This window comes from Ostrea edulis, chromosome 10, assembly GCF_947568905.1.
Source record: "Ostrea edulis chromosome 10, xbOstEdul1.1, whole genome shotgun sequence".
Lineage (NCBI taxonomy): Eukaryota > Metazoa > Mollusca > Bivalvia > Ostreida > Ostreidae > Ostrea > Ostrea edulis.
This window is the reverse complement of record NC_079173.1, coordinates 46,009,701-46,032,313: the sequence shown is the minus strand read 5'-3', so window position 1 is coordinate 46,032,313 and position 22,613 is coordinate 46,009,701. Positions and strand designations below refer to the sequence as shown.

The window sequence follows — 22,613 nt, the reverse complement described above, 5'->3', positions numbered from 1 at the left end:
GTATGTTGACATGGGACCAAATCAATCGATCACATTTACTCGTAGAAATCTGTGAAACCTGTGTTATTCACCAAAATCCTCATTTTTGAGAAGAATGCTTCTACTTTAATTGATTTACTATTTGCCCCGTATTGATTTCAACGTAATCCATAAATGGTCAGCATTATGCAAACAATATAGCAATATTTTATGATATTAGAAATAATATTACTAAATGTATGTTTCACAAATATGTAAAAAGTTGTGTTGCAATAGTGGTGAACATATTGTGTGCGTGAGTTTTGTTCTGTGCTGATGTTTGTCGTTAATTTTACTATGATACAATAGTCTGCTAATGCAGTGATGAACAGTCTAGGGAAGACTCCCCCACTTGTCAATCTATTGAAGAAAAGGTTGCATCTTTTTATACTCTGTTTCAGAATACCCAAGTGAGAAAATCATCTCCGATGTTAATGACACAAAGGGAAATAACTCTGAATAAAAAGAACACTGTATAAGTATCAGGGGAAGTCAGAATATCTTATTATAAAGTGATGTGTAGGAAAATCTGCTCCTTGTAAATATTTTCTTTGATTTCTATTTAATCTCTTTAAAGATTTTAAGGATTTTGGTATTCTTATAACAAAAATACTAATAGTTGGTGTTTACAATAATCGTTATTGTTGAATTAGTTTTATGAGTAGAATATCATTGTTTTGATCAGTATCATGTTCTAAACTGTTTAAAGAAAGCTCTCATTTGATGTGTGCGGTACTCGTACAATAGTGATGTGCTACTGTCAAATCCAGATGTTTGTTTAAACGGAAACTTTGAGTCATATTTCCAGAAATATTTCAAACAGTGAACATCAATCAGTGAAAAGAGAAACTTACACTAGAATGAAAATAAAATTGATTTATTTTAAACCATATATACATGTATATTAACATTTTGTGTCCTTTGAATTAGTCCCATGATATTTTGAACAATAAAATACTTTAAACTTTATCATGTTTTCTTTGTTTTCTGAATGTAATGGGAAGCAAAATGTAGCGTAAATCCTGGTCTATGCACCAAAAAATGTACCAGGAAGCCTGTGTGTATGCTGGGATTGAAATAAGTCTAGCTTCTTCCAAAGTACAAATTATATTGTGTATGAAAACAACTCGCTGTCACTAGTACTTGAGATCAGAAGACTTATCATACTACACTGTTTACTTGTTTTATCCAGGTTCGGATGTTATTCTTAGATCGTGTACAACACCTTGTTCGAAATGAAAAGACCTGTAAAGTTTACAAATTTATCATAGCATAAATAAGTATGGTTTCAGAGTAGTTGATCTCAAATGATAAACTTCTTCATGAAAATGAATGAATATAATAATCTCTAAGAAATATAAAATTTACTCACCCCTCCAACAAAACAAGAGTAGAACAAATAGTACAATATACGCCCGTCTCCCAGTGAGCCTTTGACTAAATTTCAGGGCAATATCTGTATCCATAATGACAAAAAGTCTGGAAAACTGTATGGCCTATGTTTAGTCCAAAAGTATGTCAACGATAGATCAATACAGCTGAAATGCAAACTGGACTTGTATTCCTCTGAGAGGAAGCCTTTGACTAAATATCAGGGTAATATCTGTATCTATAAGGATAAAAAGCCTGGAAAACTGTTTGACCTATTTTCCCAAAAAGTAGGTCAAGGATAGACCAATCTAACTGAAATGCAAATTGAACTTGTATTCATCCGAGAGGAAGCCTATGACTAAATATCAGTGTAATATTTGTATCTGTAATGAAAAAAGCCCTGAAAACTGTTTGACCTACTTTCAGCTTAGATTAATCCAGCTGAAATTAAGACTGAACTTGTATTCCTCCAAGAGGAAGCCTCCGACTTAATTTCAGGACAATATCTGTATCCGTAATAAAAAAAAAAAGGCCCAGAAATCTATTTGACCTACTATCAGTCCTAATGTACGTCACGGAACAGAAATGCTAACTGAACTTGCATTTTTCTGAAATGAAGCTTATGTGGAAATTTCAGTGCAACATCTGTATGCAAGGTGAAGATAACGAACAGTGATCAATCTCATAACTCCTACAAGCAATACAAAATAGATAGTTGGGCAAACACGGACCCATGGACACACCAGAGGTGGGATCAGGTGCCTTGGAGGAGTAAGCATCCCCTGTTGACCGGTTACACCCGCCGTGAGCCCCATATCCTGACCAGGTAAACGGAGTGATCCGCAGTCAAAATCAGTGTGCCAAGAACGGCTTAACAATCGGTATGAAACACGTCAGACAGCATTTGACCCAATGCGAGGTTGTATTGACGAACAAAGAAAAGAAGCCCGGAAAACTGTTTGACCTACTTATAGCCCTAAAGTAGATCAACAATGGACCAATGCAGCTGAAATGCAAACTCACTCTTACAATTCTTGAGGGAGATATGGTGACCAAATTTCAAAGTTGTACATGGATCCGTTACGGAAAAAAGGTCCGGAAAACATGACCCGGGACGGACAGACGGACGGACAGTCAGCCGGACAGACAGCGCTGTAACATAATATGTCCCGTCTAATGACGGGCGATAATAAAAACCATAACTACACAACAGATGTACAGAAATGATAAGAAAATCTAAAGTTAGGACAACAATGAGGTTCCATATACATGTATTGTCAAAAACAAACATTTTACTACACCAGCATGAACCTCAAAGTAATACCGCTCAAGACTAAATGTAAACACTGCGATGGCCTAAACATAACTCATTCTAACTTGAACCAATGTGGACCTCGAATCTTTATAGAACTATCTAACTCTAAGAACCGTTTCCCAACTCTACGTTAGTTTTACTCACCGTATGCTGAAAACCCTATTCTACATGAGGAAATGAAGTCTTGTAAAACAGGAATGTTTATTTTTTGTTTAAAAATACGCCCTATGTGGCAATTTAGAAATGGATTAACTGAACCCCTCGAATATTATTGAATATTATTGAGTCCCTTTCTGATACTTTACTGCTCAGTGTCGAATTTGGTAAACAGATTGGTTTTTAAAAAAAAAGTATGTAGAGTTTCTGAAGTCATCTGACCCAGAAAATAAATGATTTCAGTAGTAGTCCCAGAATTTGAAATTTAAATAAGGAATGTATAAACAAATCGAAATTACGTTTAATTTGATCCAAAGTTGCTTTGTGTTGTATGACATGAGTGTGAAGTTGGCAGAAAATTGGCAAAATCAATGAAAAAACATTTATTCAGGGGGTTTTCCTTTTGGAAAACATACAGCCTATGAATCAAGCAAATTCATATTCGAATTCATTTTTCATCTTTTCTTAATACACAGTATGAATTTTATTATGCTCGAGGGATGGGCACACCTTTTCCTAAGCAATAATCTGGATCAAATTTAACGTTATCAAGCTCTTTTTGAAAAATAATTCGGGACAAACTTTCATTAATGGCGTAATAAAGCTATGAAATAAGAAATAACTTTAAGTTGAAATGGTATACTTGGCATGTTAAGCTAATTCAAAACACAGATCAAGCTTGATTCAAGACACATTTAAAAACAAGAGACATTTCTGGGTTCTTTTTATGTACACAATCGTACCTTGTTTTGTTTTTTGCAGACATGCATAATACAGATAGAAAATATCTAAAACATTTACATGATTGAAAATTCTTTTACAAAAATACATCATAAAACTTCTATAAAAAATGTATCTCATAAAGTCAATACATAATATATAAAGTGTGAAAATGAAAGTTTGATCAATGAATTACATGAAGTTTATGGTCAACACAACTCGATGAATGCATGCCACAATTATAAACTTGAATGTATGTCTGCCATCACTGACTGATAAATGCAATCAATGTCCACCATCACTAGATGAGGAAATGTAATCAATGTCCACCATCACTAGAAGAGGAAATGTAATCAATGTCCACCATCACTATATGTGGAAATGTAATATGTCCACCATCACTAGATGAGGAAATGTAATCAATGTCCACGATCACTAGATAAGGAAATGTAATCAATGTCCACCATCACTAGATGAGGAAATGTAATCAATGTCCACCATCACTAGATGAGGAAATGTAATCAATGTCCACCATCACTAGATGAGGAAATGTAATCAATGTCCACGATCACTAGATAAGGAAATGTAATCAATGTCCACCATCACTAGATGAGGAAATATAATCAGTGTCCACCATCACTAGATGAGGAAATGTAATCAATGTCCACCATCACTGTATTAAGAAATGTAAATGGTAATCGTATGTCATCTGTAAACATGAAATACCATCATTAAGTCATTTCTGTAAATTTGCAAGAAAACACTTCTCTAAAGAGGTGATGTTTATGTATATCCAGGAGTAAAACATGTTGCGTTCCATTAACCGTAAAATCACACTAAAATTTGAAATTGATGTATTTGTACGTTTACATACTAAAATATCGATACAATTTCAAAGTCATATTTCACTTTACGATTATGTGACACCAGTGGGAACAATTAATTCTTACATCTACAGCAAAATACACCGCTGCCAAACTGATTTAGGGTCAGCTTCTCCCCTGGCATCCTCGTCATCAGAGTCAAATTCTCCCCTGGCGCCTGCATCATCGGTGTTAGATTTTCCCCTGGCGTTGTGGTCATCCGAGTCAGATTCTTCTCTGGTGTCCTCTTCCTCACTGTTTGGATAGTCTGAGGGTAAAAAAAAAACCACAGAAGGTAATCAATCACAAATCCTACATCACATGCCAAGAGACTATCATGCCCACTCGGTCATCTTAGCATCAATATTACAAGAAAACTTATCACTAGCAATTTTGTCACATGTTGTCTATAACTGAGGAAGAGTTTAAGGATATAATCCTGTAGAACAATAATTCTGTATTGATCAATGTAATTAACGATTGAGTAATTATTTAATTTCAATCAATTAATTACATTTATCACACATTGTATGACCTGATATTCAATGCAATAGGCCTATGGGTCACAATGGTAACTTTATCATACAGTAACTCTTTCTTCTTGATTTATAACAAAAAATAATTACTGTGCATCTATTCATATTGCTCATGCAGGAGTTTAATTCAATTCACATCCACACTACTGTAGTATAATAATTGTACAGTGAGAAGATTTATTTTGTAGCATGTGGCATTCTCCTGGGGCCAGTGTACCGCTTCGGGTTACTGCATTACAAATATACAGTGTACCACTTACTGCATTACAAATATACAGTGTACCACTTACTGCATTACAAATATACAGTGTACCACTTACTGCATTACACATATACAGTGTACCACTTACTACATTACAAATATACAGTGCTACATACATAACACTAGTTATACATGAATATAAATAATGTATTCAAGTTGACCTTTGACCTTTGCAATCACAATTTCTCAATGACAAAAAATTGGATGACAATGTATCTAACTAGAAAATTCTGAGATGATAATTGTTGAACCGAGATAATTATATTAAACCTAACGTTAAAATGTTGATTGCATGCGTAATTAGTTATATCAAGATTTACCTTCACCTTCGCCTAATGCACTGAAACCAATAACACTCAACTTCCAAGTGTCAGATCAAATAGAAGATAGGAGATCAAATGAATAAAGATATAAAAAAAAGTACTAAAATGAGCAACGACACAAACAATGGTGAATTGTCAAACTATCGGGTAGACCTCTCCCTTCCCCAGGACAATAACATTTTACATAGAAATGAAAACCAAATAGAAAAGCAAACTAACACTTAAAGTAAACTACAAAAGCTGATAACAAACAAAACGTCTCCATGTTGAAATGAAGTCGTAACTCACTACCAATGCAATATAAGTATGCACTCTTCTTCAAAACATTGCTTCCCGATTTCACAACAATCCGAAAATCAAAACAACTTTGTTTGACTAATGCACATTGTCTACAGTCGACATCAACCTCCAAACCTAAAAAAATGTTAACAAAAGCCAGATTTTGATCTGGTGAAGAACAAGACGCCCATGGGCAACACCGCTCACCTGCCTCCCAGTGGCTCGTATCTAAAGAGTTTTCCTATATATTCGCATGTAAAACGTTGGTCCCTATTGTGAAGGGCTGTGACAGTTTCAAAAAAGTTCTTGTCGGGTCGGTTCTGATTTTCTAAGTATAGATTCAGGTATCGGCTCGGGTTTATATAACTTATTTTAAAAATCTAATATTCAGTTAAAATCAAAAACCTTTATTGTATGTTTTACAATAATTACTCGGGGATGTGGACTGGTTTAGACTATACAAACCATTGTACTAGACACAGTATTATCACTTCTCGTTTCAATTCCATGTTTTCAATGTTTTGTCATTGACGATGTCGAACCTGTGGCGTATTTCAGAAATGCTGAAAATGTGAATAAGCTTTTTATATTGCAAAAACGAGCTGCAAGGGTAATTCTTAACATCAGAAATTTTGAAACACCATCTAATGTCATGTTTACAGAACTTAACTGGTTGCCTCTATCAGATTACTTTGTCTATAGAAAAGTCATTTTAGTGTATAAAGTTTTACATGGTTTAATGCCAGATTATTTAAATGTTTTTAAATATGTATCCGAAGTCAGTCAGAGGCAAACTAGAAATTCTTATTCAAATATTTTGTATATACCCAGGGCAAAAACAGAATATTATAGAAGATCTTTCAGCATTTCAGGGAGCACAGTGTGGAATGCCTTGAGTCAAAACATAAGAAACTCAACGAGTGTTGCGTGTTTTAAGAGAAATTATCTTAGAGATTATCACCATACTTTTTAAGCTTCATTTTGTATTCTATTTATCTTACATTCATAATTATTTCTTAAGTTTATATGTATTCTACTTCTTTTAATCTGTGTTTATTTTACTAATATCTGTCTGTATGTATGTTATATGCAGGACCATATTGAAAACTAGCGTTATCGCTAAATATGTAATCCTGGTTAAATAAAGGTCTTATTATTATTATTTTCAATGCGTTTGACATATATATCTTACATACTGTCATTGTTTATAGTTCTGTCCAAAATGCCATCAACTGACAATTGATCAAAATAAAGCCACCTTTGAGGATTTTGACGACATTTCGTGTCTACGGATTTCAAATAATGAATCTATTTTAAAAACCAAACCCGAACCAAAATAAGGAAAAAATGGAACCGAACCAGACCCGAACAACACAACCCGCGGTTTTCGGTTATTTCGTGGCCCCAACCTACTCCCACGACCATGATTTTTTTTCCAAATTGAATCTAGACTATGTCAGGAAGCTTTCATGTGAATGTAAACTTTCCTGGTACAGTGATTTTTTTTTCCAGAAGAATATTTTTAATGATTTTTCCTGTATATATTTGTATGTAAAACTTTGATCCCCTATTGTCACCACATTTTACCCTCGGAGGCCATAATTTTAACAAATTTCAATTTGCACCATGTTAGGAAGCTTTCATGTAAATTTCCACATTCTTAATCTAGTAGTTTTAGGGAAGATTTTGAAAGATTTTTACTATATATTTCTATGTAAAACTTTGACCCTCCTTGTGGCCCTATCCTGCCCCCGGAACCATGCTTTTTACAAACTCGAATCTGCACAAGGTCATGCAATTTATAATATATCCCCCTTGTTCCAAATAGGCTTCATACCAAATATGAAAATAATTGGAATGGTAGTTATCAAGAAGAAGTTAAAAATGTTTATTGTTTACACATTTAATAACGGACCATTTTGGCCCCACCCTGATGCCAAAGCCCCTACCCCTGAATCATCAAATTTACAATTATAATAAAGTACTACTTGTTCTTTCTAGATATCCAATTAGTTTCAATTTAGTATCAATAGCACTAAAGAATATATTATTTAAGTGTTTTACACATAAACACTATATAGTAAGTTTGGCACTGCGATGGGGTCAGAACCCCTCGCCTAACCTGGGAATCCTAAAATGTGCAACTTTGGTAAAAGCCGTCCTGTTCTACAGTTCCATGCATTTAAATTTTCTTAAACATCTGCGGTTCTTTAGAAGATTTTTGAAAATTGGTCAATGTTGGGTAATTTTTGCCCTGGCCCAAGTCCCCAGGGGTGTTGTAGTCCAGAGATTTACAAATTATGTCCCCCTTGTCCCAACGATGCTTCGTACCAAATTTAAAAATAATCGGACTGGTAGTTATCAAACAGTTAAAAATGTTCAATTGTTAACAAATGCCGGACGCTGCATGACGCTGGTTGACAACCAATTGCAATAGGTCACGGGAGTTAATTCAGGTGACCTAATAAAGTGAGTCTATGCGTACACAGATTTCTTTAATAATTTTTGTTGCATATATATTTTTTGTTTTCTTTCAATTTTATATTTTTGTTTAGAGTTATTAGACTTGAATATAACGATATTTTGCCTCCTGTACTGCAGTACATACCTGTACCAAAACATACTGGTACACTGGTATACCGATAATACTGCACACCTCTAAAAATTGTATCATTCAATGAATCATCAAGTGAAAATTAACACTGCACTACAGAAATAGTTTTGTACCTTGGGTTTATTTATATTATTAAGGGGCAAAATCAAAAACCCAATAAGAAATCTTATTTCAAGTACCATTATTACATAATTTCGAATGAAAGTGGCACAAATCTTTGATAAATCTACATTTAAAGTCACACAAACACATTCATTTTGGAATAACCAATAGAAACACTCTATCATTAGAATTTGACAATAATCACAGTGTTTTGGAGGGGGGATTCATCAAAATCTGCGAATTTACTCATTAACAAGAGATGTTTGTAAAACACATATGTCCCCCATGGTGCAAAATTGAAAAGTGTTATATACACACACATCATTTAATTCAGAGTAGTATCATCAATTCAAAATATTGAGCAGACAATATCTTCCTATGTCAAGAATAGATTGACCATCTGACCTAAAATCAATAGGGGCCATCGACTCCTTAAAATGTACCAATGTACCAAGTCTGATGTCTGTCAAGCAAAGGGTTCTCAAGATATTGAGCGGACAGTATATTTCTATGTCCAGTTCGACCCTTGACCTTAGACTACGTGACCTCAAAATCAACAGATGTCATCTTCTCCTGATGGTGTACAAGTGTACAAAGTTTGATGTCTGTCAAGCAAAGGGTTCTCAAGATATTGAATAGACAGTATATTCATATGTCCAGTTTAACCCTTGACCTTTGATCATGTGACCTCAAATTCAATAGTGGTCATCAACTCCTAAAGATGTACCAGTGTACCAAGTTTGATGTCTGTCAAACAAAGTGTTCTTAAGATATTGAGCGGACAATATATTCCAATGTCCAGTTTGACCATTGACCTTTGACCATGTGACCTCAAATCAATAGAGATCATCTTCCTCTCGAGATATACCAGTGTACCAAGTTTGATATCTATCAAGCAAAGGGTTCTCGAGACATTGAGTGGTCAATGTATTTTATGTCCAGTTTGACCCTTGAACTTTGACCATGTGACTTCAAAATCAATAGGGGTCGTCTACTTCTTAAGATATACTAGTGTACCAAGTTTGATGTCTGTCAAGCAAAGGGTTCTCAAGATATTGAGCGGATAGTATATTACTATGTCCAGAGTAGATTGACCCTTGACCTTTAGTCTTTTGACCTGAAAAACAAAAGGGGTCCTCTTCTTTTCATATCCAACATACATATGAAAAATCATTACGATCAATTGAATGGTTCTCAAGATATTGAGCGGGCAACATGTGGTCAACCGACCGACCGACCAAACGACCGACCGACCGACAGGTGCAAACCAAGACGCCCTTCATCTTTAAAGGGGGGCATATCAGATTTGTAAGCTATAGAACCCTTAACATCATGAGACCTATTCAACACAGAAACTTGGTGTAACGTACATGCTAAATGTCAAACAGTACACAAGTTATATTTTGTCAACACCTGCCACAGAAATTAACGATATTCCACAGAAATACACAACCCTTTACAGAAATACACAACCTTTTTCAACATACACAACACTTTACAGAAATATACAACATGTCACAAGCCAGAGCTGTTTTCATATCACTGCAATTTACATTAGAGAGAGCTGTGAAAAATAATCATTTTTATCATTCTTAAATTCATCAATTTAGCTGAAGAAAACAAAGAATTCTAAACAATGAACCTGAAATTGTTGGGGAGCATAATTAAAAGTAAAGATTATCTCTGATTGTAAACCACACTAAACAATAAATTCAAACATAATCCACCCTGTAATTAAAACTAAACATTACCTTTATTTATTACCTCTAATTATAACCCACATTGTAATTAAAATTAAACAATACCTCTATTTATAACCCACCCTGTAATTAAAACTAAACACTACCTCTAATTATAACTCACACTGTAAATAAAACTAAACACTAAATGTAATTATAACCCACCCTGTAATTAAAACTAAACATTACCTCTATTTATAACCCACACTGTAATTAGAACTAAAAACTACCTCTAATTATACCCCACACTGTAATTAAAACTAAACGCTACCTCTAATTATAACCCACACTGTAATTAAAACTAAACACTACCTCTAATTATAACCCACACTGTAATTAAAACTAAACACTACCTCTATCTAAAACCCATACTGTAATTAAAACTAAATACTATCTCTAGTAATAGCCCACACTGTAATTAAAATGACTGATATAGTACAATAAACTAAAGCACTACTAGTACCTTCCGGTCAGAGAGTACCTCCTCTGTATATCTGATATAGTGCAATAAACTACAGTATCACTAGTACTTACCAGTCAGCGAGTACCTCCTCTGCATATATCTGATATAGTACAATAAACTACAGTACTACTATTACTTACCAGTCAGCGAGTACCTCCTCTGTATATATCTGATATAGTACAATAAACTACAACACCACTAGTACTTATCAGTCAGAGAGTATTTCCTCTGTATATATTTGATATAGTACAATAATATAGAGTACTACTAGTACTTACCAGTCAGAGAGTACCTCCTCTGTAGATATCTATATACAGACACTGTGTTGCTGTACAACGATCCAACCCAGAGAAGGTGAGTTTTATCATCATAGTTCAGGCTGTATGGATAGTTTATCCCGTGTTGTCGTGTCAGTAACAGAGACAGGAAGTGACCGTCCTTGTCAATCATCTGTACTGTGTGGGTTTTATTATCACACACAAGGATGTTTGACAGCGCGTCTGTACAGATTCCTAGTGGTGCAAGTGATGATCCTGATGGAGGTCCTGTGTATGAGAATCGATGTCTGCCCCCGCGCTCTGTCACAACTACAGCACCACCACGGTTAACATTAATCCAGTCAGACACAATTATATCACCGTTCTTGTTCTCTGTGATATAACGAGGACCATTATACAGCGTGTGACCTGCGTTGTCGTGTTCTATGGTCAGGATGTGTTGACCACTACTGTTGTACCGGGTTACCTTGCCTGTCTTTGTATCAGTGATACGCACCCCAACCATCAGATCTCCAGTGGACGGGGAGCAGTACACACACACTGGATAGCATAGTGATGGTCTCTGTAACAGTGTGGTGACTGTCTGATTGTCTGTAGACAGTTTGTTGATGTTACGTACACTGTCTATATAAATCAGTTCACCAGAATTGTTCACTGTGTGTTTTCCTGTTATCCCTAGTGTTATATTTGTCACACGGTGTATAACGTCTCCTGTTGTGTCTGTCAAGATGATATTGTTATAATTAGAGACCCAGACCCGGTCTGAAATCACACAAGATATGTGTAACACACGACTAACACCTGTCACACAGACAGACGTGTGTAATACAGGTGTGGATGTCACTTTCACACACTCGTCTATTCCTACTTGTCGTTTTCTTGTTGTCATTTGGATTTCTGTGATGACACTCAATAACTGACTAGGACTGTTCTTTATCTGGGGGACACGACTGGTCTTTATAAACAAGAGGAATTGTACCACTCTGTTTGCTGATTGTTCATATCTGTCTTCATAGTTCTGTAGGTGAACAAGTTGTCTGTTCATTTTTCTCTTCTGTTGTTGTATTCTATCAATCAATAAACCTTTGTATCTTGTTTTAACATCATATACCACGGTGTCAATCAGATCCTTCAGTCTCTGGGCTTTTGTTGACATCTGTGATTGACGGTGACAGATTTGTGGGGGACAAGTTTTGATATCAGTTTGGATTCCTGCCAGGAGAACACGACAGTTATAGAGAGTCTCACTTCTGATGTTGTCAATGATTTCTCGGTGTTGTTGTCGCTTTGTTTGATAGGCTGTTCTAAGATCCACCAGCGCGTGTGTTCTGTGGTCTGTACAGCGCTTACACACGGAATAGTTACACTGATCACAGAACATTTTGTATTTTCTGTTTGGATGTCTTACACAGGTCTCTCGTAAAGGGACATATTTAAACTTCTCACGGTAAATCACAACATCATGGTATATGGTATCTAGATCATTGACATGTTTATCTTTACACTGTAAACACAGATCACGTTTACATGTGTTACAGTAGAACTCAGTGTCCCCCTGACATTGAGAACACCGTCGTAGTTTACACTGTGTGGTAAAACTCCTCTCGGTATGACGAGTTATATAGAACACTACATTGTGATATTTGGTGTTATTTTCTGTAACATGTTTCTTTTTACACTGTAAACACAGATCACGTTTACATGTGTTACAATAAAATTCAGTGTCCCTCTGACATTGAGAACATTGTCGTACTTTTAGCTGAGTGCTGAGTCCTAGTGTGTCCATGATGTGGAGGGTCTGGGTCTTTAGGAATACAATCTGAAATCAAACACACAGTATAAAGCTAGAGAAACTGGAAAGTAGCAATCATTGAATTTACATTTATTTTTACATAATACATATTCCAAGACTTATAACATTTTGGATATAAACATTTCCATCATGTAATTAATACATTTAAATAGATCTACATAATTTACTGAATAATTTTAATTGACCCCTTTTCTGCATAAACAAGAGGCACCATGACACACATCGCTCACCTGAGTCACCCTGACCCTGTTGTTGTTAAGCGGTTATGGGTTTCTTTCTAAGCCTTTTTGTCATATAGTCGACCCAAATCTCGCCCCAAAGGATCATGACAAAACCAACTTGAATTCACACAACATGGGGATGCCTCGATACCAATACAAAAATAATGTGATAATATGACCTTGTTATTGTGGAGAAAGTCAAGGTCACAAAGTCAGATATCATTCTTTGAAATGAAACGTCTTTCCATACGATATCTACAAGTATGTAGAAAATAAGAAAGCTCTATCTTAACTGATATTAGGAAATATTGAGTAGGTTAGGTTTTCTTAACAATAAGTTTTTCTCTATGGTCTTGCCAAAGGATATCTACATGTATATAGAAAACAAGCATGATTTTTTTCTGAGAAACGTCAGGAAACATTTGAGTTTTCTGAAAAGGAGACCAATCTCTAAGGTCAAGGTCACAAACAAACTCTGCCATAAAAAGGTCTTGTCACAAAGAATGGAAATATAAAAAATGGGGGTCTTATAACTCACTATTCAAAAGTTAAATTAGAATTATGCAGAGACCTATATCCAGGACAAAAAACAATGTCTCCCCCCCCCCCACACACACAGGGCAATGGGAACATTGAATCAACACAACTTGGGAGCATTTGCATTTAGATATATTTAATGTGGCCCTGCTCCTCTTGAAAAAATTCCTTTAAATTAAGTGTCTGCATATTCTCATATAAAACGTTTATCTCCTATCGTGGTCCCACCCTACCATTAGGGCCCCTGACTTGAACAAACTTGAATTTGAACTGCGTGTAAATAATTGCATATTAACATGACTAATCATTACCCTTCTGTTGGTGAGATGAATATTCTGAAAAAAAATTCCCTATCAACACTTATGTCACACTTTGATCCCCTATTGTCTCCCCACAATACTTTGGGGTGTGGGAGCACCTGGGACTGATTTGAACCAACCTGCATTTTCACTACGTAGGGATGCTTGAAAATCAATATGACTAATCATGGAGCTGTTTTTCTTGAGAATAACAATTTTATATATTCTCCCTTTATATCTGCACGTAATACTTCAATCCTTAATTGTAGCCCCACAATACCCTTTAAAACATGATTAATCCAGTGTAGCCCCACAATACCCCTTAAAACATGACTAATCCAGTGTACCCCACAATACCCCTTAAAACATGACTAATCAAGTGTAGCCCCGAAATACCCTTAAAACATGACTAAACCAGTGTACCCCAAAATGCCCCTTAAAACAAGGCTAATCCAGTGTAGTCCCACAATACCCTTAAAACATGACTAATCCAGTGTAGTCCCAAAATACCCCTTAAAACATGACTAACCCAGTGTAGTCCCACAATACCACTTAACCATGACTAATTCAGTGTAGCCCCAAAATCCCCCTTAAAACATGACTAACCCAGTATAGCCCCAGAATACCCCTTAAACAAGGCGTATCCAGTGTAGCCCAACAATACCCCTTAAAACATGACTAATCCAGTGTAGCCCCACAATACCCTTAAAACATGACGAACCCAGTGTAGTCCAACAACACCCCTTAAAACATGACTAATCCAGTGTAGCCCCACAATACCCTTAAAACATGACGAACCCAGTGTAGCCCCACAATACACCTTAAAACAAGGGTCACCCAGTGTAGCCCCAAAATACCCCTTAAAACATGACTAACCCAGTGTACCCCCACACTACCCCTTAAAACATGATTAACCCAGTGTAGTTCCGCAATACCCTTAAAACATGACTAACCCAGTGTACCCCATCAAATCCCTTAAAACAAGGGTAACCAAGTGTAGCCCAACAATATCCCCTAAAACTTGGCTAACCCAGTGTAACCCCACAATACCCCTTAAAACATGACAAACTCAGTGTAGCCTCACAATACCCCTTAAAACATTACTAACCAAGTGTGCACCCACAATACCCCTTAAAACATTATTAATCCAGTGAAGCCCAAAAATACCCCTTAAAACATGACTGACCCAGTGTAGCCCCAGAATACTCCTTAAAACATGACTAAAACAGTGTACCCCACATTACCCTTTAAAAAATTACTATTCCAGTGTAGCCCCACAATACCCCTTAAAACATGACTAACCCAGTGTAGTCCCACCATACCCTTTATGACATGGTCAACTCAGTGTAGCCCCACAATACTCCTTAAAACATGACCAATCCAGTGTAGCCCCACAATCCCCTATAGAAGATGACCAACCCAGTGTACTCCGACAATACCCCTTAAAACATGAGTAACCTAGTATACCCCACAATACCCCTTAAAACATGACTTATCCAGTGTAGCGCCGCAATACCCCTTAAAACAGGATTAAACCAGTGTACCCCCACAAATTCCCTTAAAACAAGGGTAACCAAGTGTAGCCCGGCAATATCCCTTAAAACTTGGCTAACCCAGTGTAAGCCCAAAATACCCCTTAAACATGACAAACCCAGTGTAGCCCCACAATACCCCCTTAAAACATTACTAACCCAGTGTAGCCCCACAATACCCCTTAAAACATTGACTATTGCAGTGTAGTCCCTAAATACCGCTTAAAACATGACTAACCCAGTGTAGTCCAACAATACTCTTTAAAAGATGGCCAACTCAGATTAGCCCCACAATACCCCTTAAAACATGACCAATCCAGTGAAGCCCCAAAATACCCCATAGAAGATGACCAACGCAGTGTACTCCCAAAATAACTCTTAAAACATTACTAACCCAGTGTAGCCCCACAATACCCCTTAAAACATCGATTATTGCAGTGTAGTCCCAAAATACCGCTTAAAACATGACTAACCCAGTGTAGCCCCACAACACCCCTTAAAAGATGACCAACCCAGTGAACCCCCACAATACCCTTTAAAACATGACTAACCCAGTGTAACCGCACAATAACCCTTAAAACATGACTAATCCAGTGTAGCCCCACAACACCCCTTAAAAGATGACCAACCCAGTGAACCCACACAATACCCTTTAAAACATGACTAACCCAGTGTAACCCGACAACACCCCTCATAACATGACTAATCCAGTGTAGCCCCACAATACCCCTTTAATATGAATAATCCAGTGTAGCCCTGCAATACCCCTTAAAACATGACTAACCCAGTGTAGTCCCAAAATAAACCTTAAACATGACTAATCCAGTGTAGCCCCACAACACCCCTTAAAAATCACTAACCAAGTGCAGTCCAACAATACCCCTTAAAACATTACTAACCCAGTGTGCCTTCTCAATACCCCTTAAAACATGATTAATCCAGTGTAGCCCCACAATACCCCTTAAAACATGACTAACCCAGTGCACCCCCACAATACCCCTTAAAATATCACTTATCCAATGTAGCACCGCAATACCCCTTAAAACATTACTAAATCAGTGTACCCCCACACATTCCCTTAAAACAAGGGTAACCAAGTGTAGCCCGGCAATATCCCTTAAAACTTGGCTAACCTAGTGTAACCCCAAAATACCCCTTAAACATGACTAAAACAGTGTAGCCCCACATTACCCTTTAAAACATGACTATTCCAGTGTAGCCCCACAATACCCCTTAAAACATTACTAACCCTGTGTAGTCCCACCATACCCTTTCTGACATGGCCAACTCAGTGTAGCCCCACAATACCCCTTAAAACATGACCAATCCAGTGTAGCCCCACAATCCCCTATAGAAGATGACCAACCCAGTGTACCTCCACAATACCCTTAAAACATGACTAACCTAGTATACCCCACAATACCCCTTAAAACATGACTTATCCAGTGTAGCACAGCAATACCCCTTAAAACATGACTAAACCAGTGTACCCCCACAAATTCCCATAAAACAAGGGTAACCAAGTGTAGCCCGGCAATATCCCTTAAAACTTGGCTAACCCAGTGTAACCCAAAAATACCCCTTAAACATGACAAACCCAGTGTGGCCCAACAGTACCTCCTTAAAACATTACTAACCCAGTGTAGCCCTACAATACCCCTTAAAACATCGACTATTGCAGGGTAGTCCAAAAATACCGCTTAAAACATGACTAACCCAGTGTAGTCCAACAATACCCTTTAAAACATGGTCAACTCAGTGTAGCCCCACAATACCCCTTAAAACATGACCAATCCAGTCTAGCCCCACAATACCCCATAGAAGATGACCAACCCAGTGTACCCCTAAAATACCTTTTAAAACATGACTAACCCAGTATAGCCCCACAATACCACATAAAACATGACTAATCCAGTGTACTCCCACCATATCCTTTAAAACATGGCCAACTCAGTGTAGCCCCACAATACCCCTTAAAACATGACTAACCCAGTGTAGCCCCAAAATAAACCTTAAACATGACTAATCCAGCGGAGCCCCACAATACCCCCTAAACCATGACTAACCCAGTGTAGTCCCACAATACTCTTTAACACATGGCTAACCCAGTGTAACCCCACAATACCTTTCAAAACATGACTAATCCAGTGTAGCCCCACAATACCCCTTAAAAATCACTAACCAAGTGCAGTCCCACAATACACCTCGAAACATGACTAACTCAGTCTAGTCCCACAATACGTCTTAAAACATGACTAATCCAGTGTAGCCCCACAATACCCCTTAAAACATGACTAACCCTGTGTAGCCCCACAATACCCCTTAAAATATGACAAAGCCAGTGTAGCCCCACAATACCCCTTAAAACATGACTAACCCAGTGTACCCCCACAAGACCCCTTAAAACATGACTAATCCAGTGTAGCCCCGCAATACCCCTTAAAACATAACTAACCCAGTGTACCCCTACAATACCCCATGAACCAACGGTAACCCAGTGTAGCCCCACAATACCCCTTAAAACATGACTAACCCAGTGTACCCCCACAATACCCCTTAAAACCTGATTAACCCAGTATAGCCCCACAATACCCCTTAAAACATGACTTATCCAGTGTACCCCGCAATACCCCTTAAAACATGACTAACCCAGTGTACCCCCACAAAATCCCTTAAAACAAGGGTAACCAAGTATAGCCCAACAATATCCCTTAAAACTTGGCTAACCCAGTGTAACCCCATAATACCTCTTAAAACATTACTAACCCAGTGTAGCCCCACAATACCCCTTAAAACATCGATTATTCCAGTGTAGTCCAAAAATACCGCTTAAAACATGACTAACCCAGTGTAGTCCAACAATAACCTTTAAAATATGGCCAACTCAGTGTAACCGCACAATAACCCTTAAAACATGACCAATCCAATGTAGCCCCGCAATACCCCTTAAAACATGACTAACCCAGTGTACCCCCACAAAATCCCTTAAAACAAGGGTAACCAAGTGTAACCCCACAAAACCCTTTAAAACATTACTAACCCATTGTAGCCCCACAATGCCCCTTAAAACATGACTAAAACAGTGTAGTCCAACAATACCCTTTAAATTATGGCCAACTCAGTGTAGCCCCCCAATACCCATTAAAACATGACCATTCCAGTGTAGCCCCTCAATACCCCATAGAAGATGACCAACCCAGTGTACCCCCAAAATACACCTTAAAACATGACTAACCAGGTATAGCCCCACAATACCCCTTAAAACATGACTTATCCAGTGTACCCCCGCAATACCCCTTAAAAAATGACTAACCCAGTGTACCCCCACAAAATCCCTTAAGACAAGGGTAACCAAGTGTAGCCCAACAATATGTCTTAAAACTTGGCTAACCCAGTGTAACCCCACAATACCCCTTAAAACATTACTAACCCAGTGTAGCCCCACAATACCCTTTAAAACATCGACTATTGCAGTGGTCCCAAAATACCTCTTAAAACATGACTAACCCAGTGTAGTCCCACAATACCCTTTATGACATGGTCAACTCAGTGTAGCCCCACAACACCCCTTAAAACATGACTAATCCAGTGTAGCCCCACAATACCCTTAAAACATGACCAACTTAGTGTACCCCCACAATACCCCTTAAAACATTACTAACCCAGTGTAGCCCCGCAATACCCCTTAAAACATGACTAATCCAGTGTAGCCCCACAATACCCCTTAAATATGACTAATCCAGTGTAGCCCCACAATACCCCTTAAAACATAATTAACCCAGTATACCCCCACGCTACCCATTAAACCAAGAGTAAACCAGTGTGGCCCCACAATACCCCTTAAAACATGACTAACCCAGTGTACCCCAACAACACCCCTTAAAACATGGCTAACCCAGTGTAACCCCACAATATCCCTTAAAACATGACTAATCCAGTGTGCCCTCACAATGCCCCTTAAAACATGACTAATCCAGTGTAGTCCCACAATACCCCTTAAAACATGACTAACCCAGTGTACCCCCACAATATTGCTTAAAACATGACTAACCCAGTGTAGCCCCACAATACCCTTTAAAACATGACTAATCCAGTGTAGCCCCACAATACCCTTAAAACATGACCAACTCAGTGTACCCTCACAATAACCCTTAAAACATGACTAACCCAGTGTAGCCCCACAATACCCCTTAAATATGACTAATCCAGTGTAGCCCCACAATACCCCTTAAAACATGACTAACCCAGTGTAGCCCGAAAATACCCCTAAAAACATGACTAAGTCAGTGTAGTCCCACAATAACCCTTAAACATGACTAATCCAGCGTAGCCCCACAATACTCCTTAAAACATGACCAACCCAGTGTAGTCCGAGAATACCCCTAAAAACATGACTAACTCAGTGTAGCCCCACAATAACCCTTAAACATGACTAACCCAGCGTAGCCCCACAATACCCCTTAAAACATGACTAACCCAGTGTAGCCCCACAATACACTTTAAAACATGACTAACCCAGTGTAGCCCCACAATACCCCTTAAAACATCACTAACCAAGTGCAGTTCCACAATATCCCTCGAAACATGACTAACTCAGTCTAGTCCCACAATACCTCTTAAAACATGACTAATCCAGTGTAGTCCCACAATACTCTTTAAAACATGACTAACCCAGTGTAGCCCCACAATACCCCTTAAAACATGACAAAGCCAGTGTAGCCCCACAATACCCCTTAAAACATGACTAACCCAGTGTGCCCTCACAATACCCCTTAAAACAAGCCTAACCCAGTGTAGCCCCACAATGGTTTAAACAAAATAAAATCTGCTTTATTTCATAAAGCCTTCATGTAAATTTCTACTTTTCTGGCCAAGTGGCTCTTGAAAACAAGGTTATTAAAGATTGTTCCCTTCCTACCTATACATTTTTATGTAAAACTATGATCCCTATTGTGGCCCTATTCTTATCCCCTTTGATTTGAATAAACTTGAATCTACACTATGTCATGGAGATTTCATGCAAATTTAAACTCTTATGGCCCAGTGGTTCTAAAAGGAATTTTTTTAAAATAAACTTAACCTATCTTTGCCTTTTGTTAATTATCTCCCCTTTGAAATGGACATGGTCCTTAATGTATATTTCCTTCTTCCAAGGATGCTTTATGACAAGTTTATATGAAATTGGCTTAGTGATTCCAAAGAAGTAAAAAATATTAAAATTTTAGGGCTGGATGGACAGGCAGGACGCAGATAGACAAATACCAGACAAAACGTGATCAGAAAAGATCAATGAGCAATCAGCTCAGATGAGCTAAAATAACTTTCATTTTTGAAAATACATGAGGGTATGAACTGCAACACTTCACGTCAGCATATACCATTCATAAAACACTGTAGAATGCTTCATGAAGAATGCTGATGTGAAATATCGCAATGCATACCTTCGTGTAACATCAAAATGAAAATTATATCTTAAAGTGACTCGTCAGCTTAGAGCAATGGAACTGAAACAACAATGCACTAAGACTACCCTTACACAACCATGTATGCTATTAGCAAATTTGAATCTGATTTTGAATAATGGCTTTGAACTTAATCAGTTAAATCACTTTGACTTTTTAGTTTTTCAAGTATAAAATCTATATCTTGTAAAACTCAGAGGATCAGATCCAATTAAAGTTGCAGACAGACAGACCAGAATCCCAGGATAAAACTACATGTAGGTGTGATAGGAACATTACCACTTTATGTGTGATAGAAACATTACCACTTTATGTGTGATAGGAACATTACCACTTTATGTGTGATAGAAACATTACCACTTTATGTGTGTGATAGGAACATTACCACTTTATGTGTGATAGGAACATTACCACTTTATGTGTGATAGGAACATTACCACTTTATGTGTGATAGAAACATTACCACTTTATGTGTGATAGGAACATTACCACTTTGACGTCGACGTCCTTTTATCAGTTCTGCAAGACCTCATGAAAGTCCAGTATGAACCTGTCAAAAATCAAGAAATCACAATATCAACGTGGTGATAAATTCTCATTAATCTTATTGAAACAGTTTCTTAGAAAAAACTATAACTACTGATATATCAATCCATTAAAGTTCAACATTTAGGTTACTGACCGATGGACAGAAACGGTCACCTGAGTATCGCACAGGAAATCCTTAAATGTCTGTTGCAAGTGTTGTACATTGATGGTTCAATGATTGCAATTTTCAATCTTGAGGAACAGAATGATTTCAAATATGTTGACTGATCATTAAATGTTATTATTACAAGTTGTCTCCCTGATGCAGATTAATAGGGAAGGACAGAAGATGGACATGTAGACAGACAGACATGGCGATTTTTATATAATTTTGTTTACAGGTGCTATACACTAACAACTACAATATGTTTTCTATTTGCTCGGGTGTAGAGGAGAATATTTCTAAGAATTCTGTAAGTAATGATGGCTAATTGCTCTTTATAGGTGATCAAAGCTAGTTGCGCACTATTAGTAGTTAGGGCTAGTTGCTCGCTATAGGTAACTATAATGACTAGCTGCATGTTATATGTAATGATGGCTATTTGCTCGCTTTAGGTAATGATGTGTAATTGCTCGCTATATATAATTATGGTTTATTGCTCACTACAGGTAATGGTGGATAGTTACTTCTTAGGGGTAATTATGGCTAATTGCTTGCTGTAAGTAATGATTGCAAATTGCTCGCTAAAGGTATTGGTAGCTGCTTGCTTACTATAGGTAATGATGGCTATTTGCTCGCTATATGTAATTATGTCTTGTTACCCACTATTGGTAATTAACGGTTTGTTGCTTGCTATAGGTAAAGATGGCTAGTTGCTTGCTATAGGTAATTATGGCTAGTTGCTTCCTCTAAGTAATGATGGCGAGTTGCTTGCTTTATGTAATTGTGGCTTGTCGCTTGTTATAGGTAATTATAATGGCTAGTTGCTCGTTATAGGTAATGATGGCTAGTTGTTCGTTATAGGTAATGATGACTAGTTGCTCGCTATAGGTAATTATAATGGCTAGTTGCTCGTTATAGGTAATGACGGCGAGTTGGTTGTTTTATGTAATTACAATGGCTAGTTGTTTTCCTTAGTTAATTATAACTAGATGCTCGTTATGAGTAATTACATATGTATA

General features: G+C 37.3%; 2 protein-coding genes across 5 annotated transcripts in view; both read right to left on the bottom strand.

Moving 5' to 3' along the window:
- Positions 1-22,613, bottom strand: part of LOC125666234 (uncharacterized) — a 249,059-nt gene that overhangs the window by 97,721 nt on the left and 128,725 nt on the right. The window lies entirely within an intron of this gene.
- On the bottom strand, positions 911-22,567 carry LOC130050808 (uncharacterized). 2 transcript variants are annotated; one of them, XM_056151540.1, is made up of 4 exons: positions 21,367-22,567; positions 11,040-12,858; positions 4,531-4,711; positions 911-4,253 (listed from the first exon to the last, which is right to left on the bottom strand). In XM_056151540.1, exons 2-3 carry the CDS (start codon positions 12,823-12,825, stop codon positions 4,533-4,535), a joined length of 1,965 nt encoding a protein of 654 aa, XP_056007515.1. In that variant the 5' UTR covers positions 12,826-12,858; positions 21,367-22,567; the 3' UTR covers positions 911-4,253; positions 4,531-4,532. The 2 variants fall into 2 exon arrangements, with proteins under 2 accessions (XP_056007515.1, XP_056007514.1); XM_056151539.1 differs by having other exon boundaries at positions 21,393-22,566.

Coding starts and splice junctions, on each gene's coding strand:
- LOC130050808 (XM_056151540.1), bottom strand. CDS start 12,825: ATGGACACACTAGGACTCAGCACTCAGCTAAAAGTACGACAATGTTCT. Junction 4,712..11,039: donor GAGGAGGTACTCTCTGACTG/GTAAGTACTAGT, acceptor TTTTACCCTCAG/ACTATCCAAACAGTGAGGAA.